The following is a 20713-nucleotide window of genomic DNA, read 5'->3' as shown; positions in this document are numbered from 1 at the left end:
CCATAAAAAGAAATGAAACTGAGCTATTTGTAATGAGGTGGATAGACCTAGAGTCTGTCATACAGAGTGAAGTAAGTCAGAAAGAGAAAGACAAATACCGTATGCTAACACATATATATGGAATTTAAGAAAAAAAATGTCATGAAGAACCTAGGGGTAAAACAGGAAAAAAGACACCGACCTACTTGAGAACGGACTTGAGGATATGGGGAGGGGGAAGGGTAAGCTGTGACAAAGCGAGAGAGAGGCATGGACATATATACACTACCAAACGTAAGGTAGATAGATAGTGGGAAACAGCCGCATACCAAAGGGAGATCAGCTCCGTGCTTTGTGACCGCCTGGAGGGGTGGGATAGGGAGGGTGGGAGGGAGGGAGACGCAAGAGGGAAGGGATAAGGGAACAGATGTATATGTATGACTGATTCACTTTGTTATAAAGCAGAAACTAATACACCATTGTGAAGCAATTATACTCCAATAAAGTTGTAAAAAAAAAAAAAAGACACATACAGTCAAAAATTAGCTGACCATCCACAGATGAACTTGGTAACTTGTTCCAGATGAACTTGGTAACCATTAGTTAGACCCCAGACAACCTGCCCCTAGGACTCAGGTTTTGGTCCTGGGATTGTTTTTTGTCTAGAAAGGACAAGCACAAAAGTCTGCCACCCTTCTCTTTACCTTTGGTAGCTGGGATTTTAAACTGCAGGCAAAGGAGGTATAACATTAAGGGATTAAAAAACTCCTTTCCATTTTACTACCTCATATACAACAATTTAATCTGCGAACAACATACCTGATATCGTGTAGAGGAGTGGTTTCTCACTTAGCAAATTTCTCCTTTAAATCACAACATCTGCATCCTTTTTTCTTCAAGGTTTGGAAGAGGGTCAAAGGGGCAGTTTGGGGAATCTTGAAACAGGGCTTTGGAGCCAGTGGTGTTGTCCACTCTTTGGCCGCCCGAAGTGGACTCTTGGTAGGACACAGTGTCTTTCAGCATTCACGGGAGGTCAAGGACACAGAGGTCGTCCAGCAGCTCACCCAAACCTCACCTCTACCGGGCAGTCACCGCCGACCCCAGTTACTCTGCCGGCTCTGAGCAAATCCCTGCCCTTCCGCCTTCAGTTTCTTAGGTCCCTTAATGTGGAGCACATGTGTCCTTCAGTTTTTTATTTTCAGGAAAACAAAGAGCTGCGGGTACAGAAGCCACTCCCTTGTGTCTTTCCGTAAAGTTCTCTTATGATTGGCATTTTTTTCAGGTCACCTGTCATCATTTCCTTTTTAAAACAAAGACTCGAAGGCCAACAAGACATAGCGCTTTCAACTTATTTGGGTCACTGCCTACTCTTTGTTTTCATTGTGTCTCAGGCAGAATTGAAAGGCCCAGCACTTCCCTGGTGGTCCAGTGGGTAAGACTCTGCACTCCCGATGCAGGGGGCCCGGGTTCGATCCCTGGTCGGGAAACTGATCCCGAATGCATGCCGCAACTAAAAGTTCACATGCTGCAACTTAAGAAGCCTGTCTGCCACAACTAAGACCTGGTGCAGCCAAAATAAGTAAATAAATAAAAATAAATTTAAAAAAAAGAATTGAAAGTCCCCATCTCATTAAGTGTCAAAGGAGTGAGTTTACTGGCTGTTGTCCTCAGCTTTTCCAGAAGTCTACCATATTGTTACTTTAGGGAAATTGCAGCCTGTCTCCTGTCCGAACTCAGTATGACATCTAATCCATGTGTAGATTGTTTGCTCAAATATCTACATAGCAAATAAAGATTCTGACACCCAATTCCAGTGTGTGTGTGTTTTCCCTGCACCAGCTGGGTGTCCTACAATTCAACTCAATTCCGACACTATCTACCCGGAGAGAGTATCCTCAGATTCCATAGGTTAAGGGCTCAGACCGGTAGGACTGCCTCCCACCTCGGATGCCAATTGCAAGCCCAGGTGGTTACCTGTGCTTCTGACCCACTGGCTATAAATCAGAGGTTTCCATGACCCCCTCCTTGGGTTCGATGAATTGGCTAGAGCAGCTCATACAATGCAGAGGAACATCTTATTTACTAGATTACTGGTTTCTTACAAAAGGATATAACTCAGGAACAGCCAAATGGAAGAGACAAATAGGGCAAGGTCTGGGGGAAGGTCAAGGGCAATGAGCATGCCGCTTTCCCTGTATCTCCATGTGTTCAGTTCACCAACCCAGAAGCTCTGCAAACTGTCATTTTGGATTTTCTCAGAGGCCTCATTTCATAAATACGACTGATTAGATCATTGGCCATCGGTGTGAACCCCTAGCCCCTCCCCCTGTCCCAGGAGGTCAGTGGGGGTGGGACTAAAAGTTCCACCCCCTCCAATCACGTGGTTGGGTCTCCTGGCGACCAACCCCCATCCTTGGGAGCAGGAAAAGTTACCTCATTAACATAACAAAAGACCCCTTTTTTGTGTTCCTCGCTTAAGAAATTCCAAAGGTTTTGGGAGTTCTGTGCCAGAAATGGGGATGAAGACCAAATATATAATTCTTATTATAAATCGCAGCAGCACAGCAAACATGATCTTTTACCCCAGTTATGTCATTTCTGTGGCAGTCTCCATATTTTAAATTTATTCGTTTCCCTCAAGTAAAGGAGTTTTCATAAACTTTATCATTTTGAAGACAAGGCCGACAGACCCACTAAGTATATCAAAAGATAAAAGTTGAATTTTAGAAAAACAATAATTTGAGAGGAAGTTTTTCCCTAAGTCCAGAGATTATAAACAGGGTCTAAGAGTCAGCCAGGGTCAGAATCTGGGTGTTGACTGGTAAGTGTAAAAAGTTAATAAACAGAAACTGCAACAGAGTCTGAAGACCAGAAGGGAGAGCTCTCACGCCCTGTGAAGACAGTTGAGTCCAACAGGGAAAACACAGACCCCTCTTCTTTCCCCGCAAGGACTCAGCCAATGGGAAGCCACGAACCCTTTGTTTATCACAGCCGCTCAACTTTCTTTTCTCCTCTCTAAAAGCATTTCCTTCTCTTGCCATGGGGGTGGACTGTATGAGGCTCCCGAAAGTTGCAGACCCCGAATTGTAATTCTCTGCTGATCTCAAATAAACCCATCTTTGCTGGAGAAACAGCTGGCATTCTACATGTTTTAGGTCAACATGAGGAAAGGCTAAAGATGAGTAGGTTGGGAGGATCAAATGAAAAATAGGAGATATATATATATATATATATGAGAACCTTGATATTATGAATTTTCCATGAGATGTTTCCAAGTTTTGTATATCATAAATTTGAAATGTTATAATCTATTGAAGAGGCGTTCAGAAATGGGACCAGATACTTCAAAATTTAATGTGCCCAGTAAAATTTGACTAATTATTTTACTGGGGAACCGACTACCTGTATCATGTAACAGGGCCACTATATTGAAAGGCAAACTCTTCCAGTCCTTTCTGGAATGAGCAGTGCTGGAGTCAAGAGCCCAGGGATCTAGTCTTGACCCTGCAGCCACTTTTTTTTTTTTTTTTTTTTTTTTTTTGCGGTATGCGGGCCTCTCACTGTTGTGGCCTCCCCCGTTGCGGAGCACAGGCTCCGGACGCGCAGGCTCCGGATGCGCAGGCTCAGCGGCCATGGCTCACGGGCCCAGCCGCTCCGCGGCATATGGGATCCTCCCAGACCGGGGCACGAACCCGTATCCCCTGCATCGGCAGGCGGACTCTCAACCACTTGCGCCACCAGGGAGGCCCCCTGCAGCCACTTTTATATCCTCTCTCCTGGACTAATGACCACTTGATCCTACTTCCACATCTTGTAAATACACTTGCAATAGTTAGATACTTTGCTGGCCTAGGATTCTCTCTTTCCCTTCCAAAATCAAGTCACTTTAGGAAAGGACATATTTGTCTTTGTACTGCCTGGTACTTGGTACCCCATAGGTATATAAACGAATGAATGAATGAAGTGTATAATTCTCGAATTACTGCTAACACTACTCCTTTTTTAAACTATTCAAAATAATATAACTGAATGGGATCAGAAAGCTGGAAAACCAGTAAAACTACTTTAGAGGCGTTAATAACTATACTAGCATGTTTGCTAGAATGCAAGTGGCCTCAGGTAACCCTTCAAAATAATTTTTTGGCATTTACTCTTGAATCAGTAAAACAATTGCCCCCTTTCTCCATTCTCTCTTGGTTAACCAAGGTATCCACACTTAAATAGCTGCAAACAGCAAAACTCAGTCCACTTGACGAATAAAAATTACAAATGGCAAACTGGTGGAGAGTTGAACGTGAGGTTTAAATGTATAAAGAGAGACAAACAGAGCTCAAAGGTTAAAAAAAAAAGTTCAAAGTTTTGATAAGAAATATTTTTAAAAGCATTTTGATTTAGATAAGACTACCCAAATCTTTAGGAAATTAGTAAAAAAACAAACAAAAAAACAGGCAAATAAAAAATGGTTCCATTATAATTGAGATGAGTTCTCCAAAAACACAAAAGACCAAAAGCTTGTCATTTCGAAAAACAAAAGCTCCAGCCTATCATCAAAAATGAAACAGTCACTCTTCACTAGGTAACTTCTTTCTGCTCTTGCTGCAAAATCCCTACCTTTGCTGAGAAGCCTCAGCCCTCACCTGAGGAACCACAGCTGACATCAGAGATGGATTTACTGTGACAGTGACTCTCCTGAGTGATCTGTAAACTGGCAAGTGCTGGGGCAGGGAACAGTGTCTGATTGCTAGGTTTAGAGGGAAGGGAAGGCAAGGCCAGGGGTTTCTTGCTGTTTGCCTAAGTGCAAAGGTTTTCTAGAAGAGACTGAGGTATTCTTAAAAGGCTATTTCTTTTGTTGTATTTTCAAATAGCAGAGAAATGGCTTTTTTTTCTTCTACTACTCATAACACTTTATTTTTACTTTGTACAAAATACAAAAATGCAAATCCAAAGAGTACAGAACAGTAGTGACAGGCACACTGCACAACAGCAAACCTTGTCTAGCAAGACATTAGTTTTTTAAACTTTATTTTAGTGAATACATGCATTATATAAAACAACAACAACAACAAAAACACACAAAGAGCCTAGAGATTTCGCTATTTCTATCCCCAAAGTAATTCTTACTATCAAGACTTTGGATGAGACAAAAAAAAAAAAAAATTTAAAAGGCCAATAATATTTTTTTCATATAAAAGTAAGAGCTACCGTAAAATGTCCTTTTTTCCCTCCCATCACACTGATTAATTTTTTTTTTCCTGAAAAGCCACACATATAAACAAAACAAAACAAAGATCCTGAACTGGACAGTAAATACTCAAGAGGGTTGTTGACCTAGGTAACCGCTCAGTAGTTTAAAGAATCTTTTAGACATTTTGAAGCCTTCTATTCACTTCTCAGTACAGTGTTCCAGCCATCTTGCCCTTTTTTCCCTTAACGCCCCCCAGAACAGGAATGCTGCATCATTGAGTCTCTGTTCCTAAGAACTAGTTTTGAAAAAGAAAGTAATGTACAAAAATATTTAACAGAACTATGAAAGATGTAGGAAAGGAGTCTTTTCTTCATAGCAAAGTAGTCTTTGCTTTGCATGGTTCCTTTTATATACTCTTCAAGGTTTGTTTATCTGCCCCATGAATAAAACAGCACCTAGAGAATTAAAAGGAAGCAACACATAATTCTATAAAAAACAATCCTTAAAATAAGATGGAAGGTATATTTAAGGGGAGGTTTCTGGGCTGTGTTTAACCCACTGCTCTTAAGCGGTGCTGTCCAATAGAACTTTCTGCAATGATGGGAATGTGTGTATCTTCATTGTCCAATATGGTAGCCATTGGTCACATGTGCCTATTGAGCCCTTGAAATGTGGCTAGTGTGATTAAGACACTGAATTTTTAATTACATTTCATTTTAACTAATTAAAGTTAAAAAGCTAAGTATCCACATGTGGCTAGAAGCTCCCATATTGGACTGTTTGGCTCGGGAGCACACTAATTATAACAATGAAGATGCAATGAGATAAAAGGATAAGGAACTAGCTTATGTTATTGATTAAAAGCAGAGTAAAAGCTAGACTATGTTAGTTTCTACTCTGTACCAACATGACGACAACGTCTCCACAAAGACAGTCTTAATTATTCTTCATAGCTGTATTAAGAGGTAGGAATTATTGTTATTCTAATTTTAAAGATGAAGCTAAAGGACGGAGCCAACTTTGAACCCATGACTCGTGGAGCTAAGATAGACTGAATGAACAATTCTCAGGTCATAACTGCAGGGTGCCCTTACAAAGGTTGAAGACAGGTAGCTTCCTGCAAAATTTACCTACTGCATTTATAAAAAAAAATCAGTAGACGTCAAAATGCCCCTAAGGGCTGCAGAGCTCTCGAGATGTTAACAAAACAAAACAAAACCTAAAATCCTGTGTTTGAAAAATGCCATCACACTCTGTAAAAACAGCCTGATTTTCCTCTCTCTGCGAGGGGCGTGGTACATTACTGAAAGCATTGGCACTTGTTGACACATGGGACAAGGATGAAAAGCAGCGCTGCTCGAGTTAACTAACAGCTAGCGAAAAACGGAGGAGGAGAATCACTTACCTGTAGGATTATGTCGGATGAAAAATAGAAAAGGTCTGTCTACTATAAACCAGGGAGGCGATGACCTTGCAATCAGAATCGCAGCTGCGGGAGGAAAAGGAAAATGCATTGTACGCCCAGCATGAGACCAGCAAGGCAGCACGTAATTCAAGGCAGGACATGATTCCTGTCCCACAGGCTAGCCATGTACTAACAGGCCCAGTGGTCACCACTGACTGCACACCTGCCACGGGCCAGGCCCTTTCCATCCTTCCTCCTTTAGTCCACACAAGCCCCATCTCCTTTAATAAACATACATACTCCTTGTAGGGTTTTTATTAGGATTAAATGAAACATATTACAGCTCTTAGAACGGTGTTTGCCACTTAATAAACACCCAACGCATATTCACCGTTATTATGAGCTGTTTTTCATTCATACCATCTTCCTAGCTGATGCCTGGTCCCTGGGCCTTTTAGCTTATCCAAATCCTGTATCAAGGACCCACTCACTTCTCATCCATTTTGTCTGTGCCCTCTTGGAGCACATCATTTAGATTGTCCTCTCACTGGCAATGTAGACTACTCATCTGGGACCTATTACCTTATACTGCTGTTCAACTCACCTGGTGTAGACATTGGACTTAGAAAACAAACTTATTTAGGCTTATGATCTTACACATGTTTACTCTGCTGTTTACCAATGGTAGGTTTGATGTATAAGCCAGTGATAAGGCCTTTAGGAGGGTAGATGCCTGGCATAACTGCCCCACGCTTGCTGCAGTGACCCAGTCTTCTTCCTCAATCCCCTGGGAAGCACTAATGACTTGGACTTGATGTTATAAGGGAAACATCAGCAGCTATGCTTGGGTAAACCACTCAACCCAGGGTTATTAAAATTAAATCAACAGTTAGCAAGTGTTATGGACTGAATTGTACCCCCTCAAAACCTGTATACTGAATCCCTAACCCCAAATGTGACTGTATTTTGAGACAGGGCCTTTAAGGAAGTCTTTAAGCTTAAATGAGGCCATGAAGGTAGGGTCCTAATCCAATAGGACTGGTGTCCTTATAAGAAGAGAGGGAGATGCCAGGGATGTGAGCACACAGAGAGAAGGCCATGTGAGGACACAGTGAGAAGGTGGCCGTCTGCAAGCCAAGGAGAGAGGCCTCAGGAGAAAGGAACCCTGCCAACACCTTGATCTTGGAATTCTATTCTCCAGAACTGTGAGAAATAAATTTCTGTTGCTTAAGCCTTCTAGTCTGTGATACCTTGCTATGGCAGCCCTAGCAGACTAATACAGCAGGGCTGGCCTCAAGCGCATGTGACCTGGGCAGTCACAAAAGCCCCACACTCACAATGGCCCTGCACTTGGTTTAGTGCTCTGCTACTGCTGTCTTGAAATTCTTAATACGTTTTGAACAAAGGGCTCCATATTTTCATGTTGCATAGGGCCCTGCATCTTAAGTAGTCAGTCCCGATAGTTATACCAATTGGCAAAAGTGCTCAATAACTTTGTCAAAATTTAGATGTCACTTTCTAGGTCTTTGTTTTAAACCCTATTTTAAAGGAATAAAAATTAAATGTTTATTCTAGAAAGGCAATAAAATGTCTATTTTGAGTATAAATGATACCTTTTAATGACCAGAAATATTTGACCTAGTTACAGATATAGCTAAGATATTCACTTTATGAATTCACAGAGTTTGGCCAGATCTACTCATCCAATCTCATGTGGATAATTAGGGGGTACAAAAACCAACCTAAAATTGTTCTATTTTCTCTAGCTTAATTATATAAGCTATTGAGGAGAAAGCAAATGTGGATGTTCTAATTATCAAGGAAGGCTGCATAGAAATCTTGCTGTAATTCAATAGTTGCTTGTTAATTCTTCACTTTGTCCTTCGTCCAGACCCAATTGGCTATTTTCCTATTAGTAGTTGCTATTATTTTAAGTTTTAATGTGAAGATGGGTCTTTTCTGTCAATAAGAATCCACAATATGTTTCATCCTTCTGAGAGCGGGGTCAGTAAACTACCATCCTTAGGCCAAGTCTGAGGGGCCCTGCTTTTATGAAGAAAGATTTATTGGAATACAGCCACGCCCATTTGCCTGTATAGTCTATGCTGCTTTCACATTGCAAGGGTAGAGTTGAGAAGTTGTGAGCAACCCTGTATAGCTCACAAAGCAGAAACTATATACTATCTAGCTCTTTATAGAAAAAGTTTGCCAACTCCTGTCCTAGAGGAATTTCTACTGAAGTGCTTTCCTTAATGTAACAGACTCTGAGCTTCGTGAATGCAGATCCTCCTAAACTCACCACTGTCTCCCGAGGGTCAATCCACAGTGCCTGGCTAGAAATAGGGCTCAGGATACATTAGTTAAGTTGATGAGTGGACCAGCATATACTTGCTCCCTTCACCAGGACCAGTCCTGCCCAGGGCTTACTTACTTGCTGACCCAGGGCTTACTTACTTGTTGCTGCTGAAGCTTTGGTTCCATCTTCACTGACTTCAATTTTTGCTTTTTGCAAGATGTGAGAAACATGAAGGTTTTCGGACCCTGTTTCCAGAAAATAAAACAAAAACAGCATTTATTTGATATGCAGGCCATCGGGTTAGTGGGGGAAGTAACCTCAAAGCCATGGCAAGTTCCAATTCTTAAAAGGTGTCAGAGGAAGTGACCTCTTACAGTCCTGGTGACCCACATGCCGCAGAGCGGCTGGGTCCGTGAGCCATGGCCGCTGAGCCTGCGCGTCGGGAGCCTGTGCTCCGCAACGGGAGAGGCCACAACAGTGAGAGGCCCGAGTACCGCAAACAAAAAAAAAAAAAAAGAAAAAAAACATTCGGAGCAGAGTTTAGGCGCTCCGGAGGGCCAGGCTCAGAAATGCAGCTGTGCCTCTGGGACCTTCTAGTGAATTCACTTTCCTTCTCAGCAAATCTTACCATTCCAGCAACGCCCACTGGGGTTAGCATTCAAGGAGAATGCAAACAGAAGTTAATGGTGACCTTGATGGGACACAGTTCTGATGCAAATGGAGAAAGTGCTTTTTGGGTCATCTGTACTGATGCTCGGCTCTAATGTGACCAATCATGAATGAGAGGCACGTTTGCAGGGACTACGTCACCTGCACGGTGAAACAGAGCCTCTCAGGAGAATTTCTAGCACCTCGTCCTCCCTCTGAACACCTGTGAACGCCCTGCGACTGCTATCTAGTATTTAAGCTACAAAGCTAATCCTGAAGGGGAAAGGGCAGGTTAAAACAGTGCTTCTCAGGGCTTCCCTGGTGGTGCAGTGGTGAGGAATCCGCCTGCCAGTGCAGGGGACACGGGCTCGAGCCCTGGTCTGGGAAGATCCCACATGCCGCGGAGCAACTGAGTCCGTGCGCCACAACCACTGAGCCTGCGCTCTAGAGCCTGTGAGCCACAACTACTGAGCCCGAGTGCCACAACTACTGAAGCCCGAGCGCCTCGAGCCTGTGCTCCGCAACAAGAGAAGCTGGTGCACTGCAAGGAAGAGTAGCCCCCGCTCGCCACAACTAGAGAAAGCCCACACGTAGCAGTGAAGACCGAATGCAGCCATAAATAAATAAATAAATTTATATTAAAAAAAAAAAACCAAAACAGTGCTTCTCAAACTTCATTGGGATGAGGAATCTTGTTAAAGCAAAGACGCTGATTCAGTAGGTCTGGGTTAGACCCAAAATTGTGAATTTCAAACAAGGTGATGCTAATGCCACTGGATGGGGGAAGAGAGTTTGGTTCAAAAGGGATGAGAGGGCCTCCCTGGTGGCGCAAGTGGTTGAGAGTCCGCCTGCCGATGCAGGGGATACAGGTTCGTGCCCCGGTCTGGGAGGATCCCATATGCCGCGGAGCGGCTGGGCCCGTGAGCCATGGCCGCTGAGCCTGCGCGTCCGGAGCCTGCGCGTCCGGAGCCTGTGCTCCGCAACGGGGGAGGCCACAACAGTGAGAGGCCCGCATACCGCAAAAAAAAAAAAAAAAAAAAAGGGATGAGAGTATCAGAACATCCATGGAGCTTCAGTTTCACCAGGGAAGTCGCCTTAATCCCCAGGACAGGTACTCAGGTGTTCACTAGTAGGCAGCTGAGGTTGGTAATGAACTGTTTCCTTATCACTCAGGAGAAAAACACAACATGGAGCACAAATCATGTTTCAGCCATGCCTTTGGCAGGAGGTGGCTATGCTCTAACTTAAAAAGACAAAGGACCGACCATTCAAATATGACTCTAGGAAAAAATTACATGTACTGGCAACTGAAGGGATATTATACCAGCTGTGTCCTAGATGGTTTGGCAAAGGAAAGCTCTAATCAGACTCCTTTGAATTTATATTATTTCAGATTAACGGGTGATGAGATGCCAAAATACCTATCTGAATATAGTGGTACCTGCTGTTGTTTGGGGGAAGTAAGCATTTGAGAGCTCAAAAATCTTGAGTTTGAAAATTTGAAAATACAGGGGAAACGCTTGCATTTGGAAAATGAGAGACATATCTAACGAAGAGCCAAATTTTTAGGTAACAGAGACAACACATGAAATGCTACTTTAAATGTGTGGGATCACGTGCGCTTCACATGAAATGTACATGTGAAATGTAGGGATGGATGACTTATGCTGATTTAAGTGATGAAGGCTCAACAGCATCATTTGGTGATATATCAGATTAAACCTTGGAGAGTTTTATGGCAGCATATTCCTAATTTTGACCTTTTCTTTCTGAACAAATCAGAGACTCAATTTGTAACATATTCCACAAGTTTAAGAGCAAGTTTTAAACTGAACATACTTGTTATTTTTGCAAAATTTGCCTTTGATGGATCAAACATATCGGTGATGCCAAGGACCTTCAGCGGCTCCTTCAAATCTGTTTGTGCTACAGCTGTGAACCTAGCACGAAAGCAGAAAATAGGGGGAAAATCAATACACTACAAATGATATAAAATGATATAATCAGTGCCAGTGGAAAAAAGGTTTACAAACATATCCTTTTTAAAGTACACTTTGAACATCTATATCTTTAATTTTAATCCCAAGATTTAAGTACCAGGTAAGTAGAGAACAACTCATCTCTCAAACACATACCTGGCAAAATAGCATGGTATCAGCAAGTAGGGGTGTCCTTACCCTCATGGGCAACAGGCTCTCCATTCTAGTCCTAGGAAGATCTACAGAAGCACTTTCTCTTATGCTGATGGGGAGATGCAGGGTTGCAATAGGGAAGAACCTTTGTGTGCTATTACAAGTTAATCATTAAAGGGATGTTGCTTATAAGCTTAAATTACACATAAATGGCCCATCTCTGGGAACCCTGCCTCCCAGGTAATGAGCATTAAGCTAAAATACTTTTGCTTAGCTCACAGTAACTATCCTGACCAGGCCCACCTGTGAATGACTGCAGGAAGGAAGAAATGAACACATCTGCTCTGGAGGCTGATGGGAACCAGGAAATGTTTGACTTTACTCCCTCTCCTTTTAGTATAAAAGAAGCCTGAACTCTAACTCAGGCAGGATGGTTCTTTGGGACACTAGTCCACCATCTTCTCAGTCTGTTGGTTTTCTGAATAAAGTTGCTATTCCTTGATATTGCTTGATTTACTGGTCTGTCATGCAGCGAGAAATACAAGCTTGGACTCGGTAACAGGGTGTTGATGAGTGTCTGGTATTCTGGAATATCTACAGTTCTTCCCCATACTCAACCACAGAGCCATGATCTTGGCTGCTATAAGAGCCACCATACTTACTGGGATCAGGGATGGTCAAAAGAGAGGAAATACATTCCTGCTAGTTCGTGTTGGGATTCTGGAAGCATTTCACCATTATAACAAGGGAAAACATTAGGAATGGTATTCACTTGGGTTTGATATGGATTTCTTGGATATTTGTGGACTATCTGGCATTATAGCTATAGATATGTAAATGTCAGTTATTAAATCTATCATCAGAGGATGTTTTACCAGATTTTATCACATCCTGTGGGAAAGCAGCAAGGCTAAGTGAGCAGATTCTCATCACAGATGGGCTATTATGGTAATTTATATGGTAATTTACCATTATAACTATAATTTATGTACATCACCAGCTTCTTCATTTATGGCAAGCACTGCCTATGTGAAGGCTTATTTTACAACAAAAAGAAATACTCGGGCTTCCCTGGTGGCACAGTGATTGAGAATCTGCCTGCTAATGCAGGGGACACGGGTTCGAGCCCTGGTCTGGGAAGATCCCACATGCCGCGGAGCAACTAAGCCCGTGAGCCACAACTACTGAGCCTGCGCATCTGGAGCCTGTGCTCCGCAACAAGAGAGGCCACGATAGTGAGAGGCCCACGTACCGCAATGAAGAGTGACCCCGGCTTGCCACCACTAGAGAAAGCCCTCGCACAGAAACGAAGACCCAACACAGCCAAAAAAAAAAAAGAAACACTCTTGGGAGAATTACTAATACTCATAAGAATTACTAATACTTATTATGAACGTACTCTTCTGATTACTTAACTCAGTGGCTAGAGAATTAAAAGCTATTAGAACTGGAAGGTGTTGCCACCACCACTGAGGCCTGGGTGGTTTAAAGCCCTGGGTACTGACAAAACAGTAATGTTGAAAAGTTTATAAAAAGGGGACATTCACTGCCTGCTTCACAGATCTGGGCAAAGTATCCTCTGACCTGTTAGAAATTTAGGAATCAGACAGAATTTGGGATTCCTTTCCCCTTGGTTTCAAGTCCTAACAGTTCAGGTTTCATTTATATTATACTTTTAGGGTATAATAGAAAAACTGCCCTAGATACTAATGTAAGAACTCTGCCTGGGTGGCTTCAGAATATTTCCTTATTACCTACCTTTTGGACCTTGACCTTTAGCAACTTCCAGCTAAAACTTAAGTACCTAAAGATGAAACTCCTTATCAAAACTCACGGAGCACTACTAAACTTTACTGTATTTTCAGCATACTATCAGATGATGATATGCATCTGCTTGTCAGTCTTTTGAACAGTGACCTATATTAAAAGCCCTTGTAGTGGCACAAGAGCTGTAGTCTTGGGGAGGCTTAGAGACCAGGCTGCCTTCTTTCCTTCCCCATCGTCACTACCCTGCCATATAAGAGGCACAGGGATTGAAAACCAACTTTTACAAAAGCACAGCCTTGTAGTCCCACCATCCTATTTCTGCAAAATAAGGCAGGTTTCATGATATGTCTATTTCAGCATTCAGCTGTCCAGTATCTGACACAATCACTCCCAGGGATCGAGTAGTCCTGTTGTTTTCTCTTTTAGGGAAAGGGGTTACTTACTTGGGCAGGATGACCTGCACCCTCTTGGGCACCATAGTGCTCATCCAGCTGTCTATGGTCTTGGTGCTGATGTGCGGGATGATGGCCGAAAGTGGGGTGGAGCTCTCTGTCGGCAGCGCAATCAGCATGCTGATGCTTTCCCCATGGTAGGGCAGCTCGATAAAGTTGTACCATAGGTCACTGGGGGTGCTTGTAGACCCTAAAGAAATCAGAGGCAGGTTCAGTGCATCCTTGGTGACTTCCAGAAGGGGCATGAATGGTTGCTGATCTCCAGGGTAGCTTCAGAGGGAAGAGAGCAATTCAGGTTGAGAACTTCCCTATTCTAAAAATAGCTTGCTTAAAAAATCCTCAACAAAATACTAGCAAAGAGAATCCAACAACATATTAAAAGGATCATACACCATGATCAAGTGGGATTTATCCCAGGGATGCAAGGATTCTTCAATATACACAAATCAATCAATGTGATAAACCACACTAACAAACTGAAGAATAAAAACCATAGGATCATATCAATAGATGCAGAAAAAGCTTCTGACAAAATTCAACACCCATTTATGATAAAAACTCTCCAGAAAGTGGGCATAGAGGGAAATTACCTCAACATAATAAAGGCCATACATGACAAACTCACAGCAAGCATTGTTCTTAATGGTGAAAAACTGAAAGCATTTCCTCTAAGATCAGGAAAAAGACAAGGATGTCCACTCTCACCACTATTATTTGACATAGTTTTGGAAGTCCTAGTCAAGGCAATCAGAGAAGAAAAAGAAATAAAAGGAATACAAATTGGAAAAGAAGAAGTAAAACTGTCACTGTTTGCAGATCGTATGATACTATACATAGAGAATCCTAAAGATGCCACCAGAAAACCACGAGAGCTAATCAGTGAATCTGGTAAAGTTGCAGGATACAAAATTAATGCACAGAAATCTCTTGCATTCCTATACAGTAACAATGAAAGATCAGAAAGAGAAATTAAGGAAACACTCCCATTTAGCATTGCAACAAAAGGAATAAAATACCTAGGAATAAACCTACTTAGGGAGACAAAAGACCTGTATGCAGAACACTATAAGACACTGATGAAAGAAATTAAAGATGATACAAACAGATGGAGAGATACACCACGTTCTTGGGTTGGAAGAATCAATACTGTGAAAATGCTACCCAAAGCAATCTACAGATTCAATGCAATCTCTATCAAATTACCAATGGCATTTTTTACAGAACTAGAACAAAAAATCTTAAAATTTGTATGGAGACACAAAAGACCCCAAGTAGCCAACACAATCTTGAGGGAAAAAAACGGAGCTGGAGGAATCAGACTCCCTGACTTCAGACTATACTACAAAGCTACAGTCATCAAGACAATATGGTACTGGCACAAAAACAGAAATATAGATCAATGGAACAGGATAGAAAGCCCAGAGATAAACCCACACACCTATGGTCAACTAGTCTATGACAAAGGAGGCAAGGATATACAATGGAGAAAAGACAGTCTCTTCAATAAGTGGTGGTGGGAAAAATGGACAGTTACATGTAAAAGAATGAAGTTAGAGCACTCCCTAACACCATACACAAAAACAAACTCAAAATGGATTAAAAACCTAATGTAAGACTGGACACTATAAAACTCTTAGAGGAAAACATAGGAAGAACAAACACTCTTTGACATAAATCACAGCAAGATCTTTTTTGATCCACCTCCTAGAGTAATGGAAATGAAAACAAAAATAAACAAATGGGACCTAATGAAACTTAAAAGCTTTTGCACAGCAAAGGAAACTACAAACAAGACAAAAAAGACAACCCTCAGAATGGGAGAAAATATCTGCAAATGAATCAACGGACAAAGGATTAATCTCCAAAATATATAAACAGCTCATGCAGCTCAATATTAAAAAAACAAACAACCCAATCCAAAAATGGGCAGAAGACCTAAAGAGACATTTCTCCAAAGAAGACATACAGATGGCCAAGAAGTACATGAAAATCTGCTCAACATCATTAATTATTAGAGAAATACAAATCAAAACTACAATGAGGTATCACCTCACACCAGTCAGAATGCGCATCATCAGAAAATGTACAAACAACAAATGCTGGAGGGGGTGTGTAGAAAAGGGAACCCTCTTGCACTGTTGGTGGGAATGTAAATTGATACAGCCACTATGGAGAACAGTATGGATGTTCCTTAAAAAACTAAAAATAGAATTACCATATGACCCAGCAATCCCATCACTGGGCATATATCCAGAGAAAACCATAATTCAAAAAGACACATGCACCCCAATGTTCATTGCAGCACTATTTACAATAGCCAGGTCATGGAAGCAACCTAAATGCCCATCGACAGATGAATGGATAAAGAAGATGTGGTACATCTATACAATGGAATATTACTTAGCCATAAAAAGGAATGACATTGGGTCATTTATAGAGACGTGGATGAATCTAGAGACTGTCATACAGAGTAAAGTAAGTCAGAAAGAGAAAAACAAATATCATATATTAACGCATATATGTGGAACCTAGAAAAATGGTACAGATGAACTGGTTTGCAGGGCAGAAATAAAGACATAGATGTAGAGAACAAACGTATGGACAGTAAGGGGGGAAAGCAGCAGGGGGTGGGGGTGGGGGTGAGATGAATTGGGCGATTGAGATTGACAGGTATACACTGATGTGTATAAAATGGGTGACTAATAAGAACCTGCATTATAAAAAAAAATAAAACAAAATTCAAAGAAAATAAATAAAAATAAAAATAGCTTGCTTACAAAGTCAAAAATAAGGGCAATTATTTCTTCCTTCCCTGGTAAAGAATTCTTTAGTCTAGACATGTCTTAACAGAATGTCTTTGGCGGTCACTAAAGTCATACAAATTCTGTTGAGTAGAATTTAACTAGATCACAAGGCACTTAGAATACAGTGCTTTGCAAGTTGACCCTTATCATATGGATGAAGGAATGAATCTGAGCTGCCTAAGAATGATTCTTTGGGTGGCGTCTCCGAAGGCATGTGAAGAGGAGGGAGGAAGGGTGGGGGTAAACAGCTTCCACTGTTTAGGGTCCACTCTGTTCCAGGCCCACACCAACAACCCCAATGCAATTAGCCTCTACAGTGCCCCACGAGGTAGGTATATGCAGTCCTATTTTACAGCTGGGGAGGCTACAATTAGAGAAGTTAAGTAACTTACCAAGGGACACATGGCTAAAAGGTGGACCAGGACTCAGTACGGACTCAGTACGTCTAATGCCAAAGATGATCCTCCTTCACTGCCTGACTTCCTACTCACTCTTCATTCATTCCAGTAACTACCATTACAGCTTTTTGATACTTTACGGTACTTGTGCTTACTGATGAAAACACAAGAAGGATTTAAACCAGCATTTCTCAGAATGTCATCTAGAGAACACACATCCTGCAAGATGTCCAGTAGACAAAACAGATTCCACATCCCAGGAAGTTGAGGAAGCACCAGACACTCGATTCTTCTTGCAGATTCATAATATACACCAATGCTAGAAAGGCTCTGAGATATCCTGAAGAAAACTGTTTAACTCTAGTTATTCTCAGGTTTCCAAAACTAATTTGATCTTAGAACCCTTTTATCCCCACGTAAAATGTTCAAAACATTTAGCAACTGAGCAGCACAGCTGAGCACTGACCATCCGAGTGGATGCAAGTGCAGACATGATAGGCACTGGAGAGAAGCCCAGGGCATGAGCATGGGGCCCAGAGGGGCCATGAACTCCCAGAAGAAAAAGCCTTCCACAGAGCATGCCTTAGGAGCCCACGGAACCTTTACCTTAGACATGCGAAGGGAAAGTTGTAAGAATTAACCAGGTGAATGGAAAACCAGCATTTCTAGATGACGGTGGATGTCTGAAGTGTTTTCTGAAACACTTCCAACTTTTGAAGAAGACCTCGGTGATCTTGCTGAGGTTACTTAACTTCTGTGTGCCTCCTGGTTTGGAGAATGGAGAGACCAGGGATATTGAACTGTGTAGCTCACAGGATTGTTGTGATGATGAGATTAGAAGACATATGCGTATAAGGTACTCAGCAGGGCCTGGCCCATGGTGGGTGCCCAGTGAACACTGGCTCCCTCTCCCTCCTCCTCTGAATGACCCAGAAGGGCAACATATTTAAGAACGAGAGAAAAGAGAAAGTGAGTTTCTCTCATGATTGTCACTTGTCTTTTCTTTGGGGATGACTTTGCTAATCACTGCAACTGAGACAAGGAACTTCAGTAAGCCAGGTGTCCATAGACAGGGGTTGGGAGGGAGGCACTGATGGAGAGAGAGAGAGAGAGAGAGACAGCGTACTGTGTCTTCGTTATGTAACAAACACTTTTAGCTGTAAAATATGATAAGAATGGTGAAGCTCTTAGAATACATGACACTACAGGATGACACAACAGCTTCTCCTTGAGGAAGAAATATGCGGGCAATTCATGGGGGTGCTTGGTGTCTCAGGTCCCCATGTGCCGTCCTCGCCTGCAGGGCTGCTCAGGTACCCAGAGTGCCTGGCCTCAGCTCCGGACACACGTGGACTCTCCTTCTCTCCCGGGTCCCATCTTGGGACTGCCTGAGAGTCCAAGATGGGAGTCTTCACTTTTACTTTTACCCGGCATGATAAAATGGTCTCAGCAGAAACTGAAAAATTGATGGGAAAGTGAGAAAAAAACCCACTTCCTAATAAGCCCTTTAATCCTCAAAGGAAACGTTAGGTTCCTACACTGGTAGAGCTCATTTTTAGAAACTGCGAAAAAGGGACTTCCTTGGTGGTGCAATGGTTAAGAATCCACCTGCCGGGCTTCCCTGGTGGCGCAGTGGTTGAGAATCTGCCTGCTAATACAGGGGACACGGGTTTGAGCCCTGGTCTGGGAGGATCCCACATGCCACGGAGCAACTAGGCCCATGAGCCATAGCTACTGAGCCTGCGCGTCTGGAGCCTGTGCTGCGCAACAAGAGAGGCCGCGATAGTGAGAGGCACACCACGATGAAGAGTGGCCCCCGCTTGCCACAACTAGAGAAAGCCCTCGCACAGAAACGAAGACTCAACACAGCAAAAATAAATAAATTAAATAAGAATCCACCTGCCAATGCAGGGCGCACAGGTTCGAGCCCTGGTCCAGGAAGATCCCACATGCCACGGAGCAGCTAAGCCCGTGCGCCACAACCACTGAGCCTGCGCTCTAGAGCTCGCGTTCCGCAACAAGAGAAGCCACCGCAATGAGAAACCCGTGCACTGCAACGAAGACCCAATGCAGCCAAAATAAATTAATTCATTTAAAAAAAAAGAGAGAGAAAAAAAAAGAAACTGCGAAATGTGGGAAGTTGTTAATAAATGACTGCTCCGGGGCATGAAATAAGGACCTGGAAGCATTCATTAGCCACTTCTAGAAATGTTTACTGTTCTGAAAGGTCAGGATCATGAAAACTGAAAAGTTAGAAGCTGGGGTGTGTTCGAGGTGGGGCGAGAGCTGCTGCTTCTACCAGGGAATCCAGCCTCGACAGGACCCATCATTAACGGATCAGTAACGTGAATAACTGCTAACCATTTTGCATCTCGTCACTCACATCTGCCTGACGGTCCATTTCTCCCTGGCTCCAGGTCTGCATCTGATCATGGGAGCTGATGACAAATGCTGGCTCAGCTGACTCCATACACACGCCTCTTCCATGCTTATCTTTACAAAACAACCCCTTTCCTGTCCGTCCACCCAATCACAGAGGTGCTGCTTTCATAGCATGGTTTTAGAGGACAAAGGTTAAAGACACAAGATCTGGAGTTACAGGACCTGGATTTAAATCCTGGCTCAGAAACACGCTAGCTCTGGGACTTCGGCAAGTTCCTGAACTCCAAGTCTTAGTTTCTCTATCTGTAAAATGGGACGTTAGTACCTACCTTACAGAGCTGTTGTGAAAATTAAATGAGATAATACACGCCCAGAGCTCAGCTCTGTGGCTGCACACAGCAAAAACCCTTCATCTATGGGCGTGAGCAGCTTTGTAAGATACTTTGCTTCTTGAGTGTCAGAATCGATCCACCAAGAGAAACCATACCCGCTGCATTGGGGCACAGCTCCTGGGCGGAATGAACCAGGCAGGGAAGGGGTACTTGGGAACCCTGTGTCAGAGCAGGAAGCCTGTCATCATCCCAGACCTCTTCCAGCCCCAGGCCCTCCATCCTTTAACATCTGGGAAGCAGACTGAGTGTTCTTTAATGAAAATAATTCCCGGGATATATAGAGATGTGAATGGAGCAGGCCCATTCATTCTAAAAAGAAGGGAAGAGGTGAAAGGGGAAAATCGGTCTTTTCTCTTAGATGAATCATGATCAACAAAAACCTTTAATGAGACATAACAGGCAAAGAATCAAGTATTGAAAATATGGAGAAGATTTAAAACTTTCTGTAGGTGGTGCTTTGAGGATGGTCCAGTTTTTCTGGAAAGCCCCCTAAAGTACTCTGATTCTTATTTTAAGTCCTACAAGGGAGGATGTATTGACAGCTAGGTTTGCTGAAGTGCAAAGAACTCTTCTCAGCCTGTAAAATCAGAGACAATATTTTAAATATTCAGTATCAGGAAAGCCTTAGAGATGAAAGTCCCTTTAATTACCTTCTACTACAAGGAGCTTTCTGGATTTCCGAGTCTTAAGAAACTGTTCAGGCTATACTTAAGTAGAAATTGAAATATACATTTGAAAAAAAGAACCACAACAAGGAGACCCATTGTATATAGTAGTCTATATTCAGGCTTCAGTGGAAAGGGAGTTTGGGGAGAGTTGATGGGGAAGGAGGAGTGATTTAAGCAACTGGGTGAGTGTGGGAGCCATTTGCTG

At 42.6% G+C, this 20713-nt stretch overlaps 1 protein-coding gene across 1 annotated transcript in view; it reads right to left on the bottom strand.

Moving 5' to 3' along the window:
• Positions 1-4984: 4984 nt before the first annotated feature.
• SERPINE2 (serpin family E member 2) overlaps positions 4985-20713 on the bottom strand; it is a 76240-nt gene continuing 60511 nt past the window's right edge. The window contains exons 5-9 of the mRNA XM_060107155.1: positions 13856-14054; positions 11353-11453; positions 9024-9110; positions 6570-6653; positions 4985-5619 (exon numbers count right to left, since the gene is read on the bottom strand). Of these exons, the coding sequence (XP_059963138.1) occupies positions 5582-5619; positions 6570-6653; positions 9024-9110; positions 11353-11453; positions 13856-14054 (509 nt within the window). The 3' untranslated portion in view covers positions 4985-5581. The remainder of the gene's footprint in view (positions 5620-6569; positions 6654-9023; positions 9111-11352; positions 11454-13855; positions 14055-20713) is intronic.

This window comes from Mesoplodon densirostris, chromosome 8 (genome assembly GCF_025265405.1).
Source record: "Mesoplodon densirostris isolate mMesDen1 chromosome 8, mMesDen1 primary haplotype, whole genome shotgun sequence".
NCBI lineage: Eukaryota > Metazoa > Chordata > Mammalia > Artiodactyla > Ziphiidae > Mesoplodon > Mesoplodon densirostris.
This window is presented reverse-complemented; position numbering and strand designations above follow the sequence as displayed.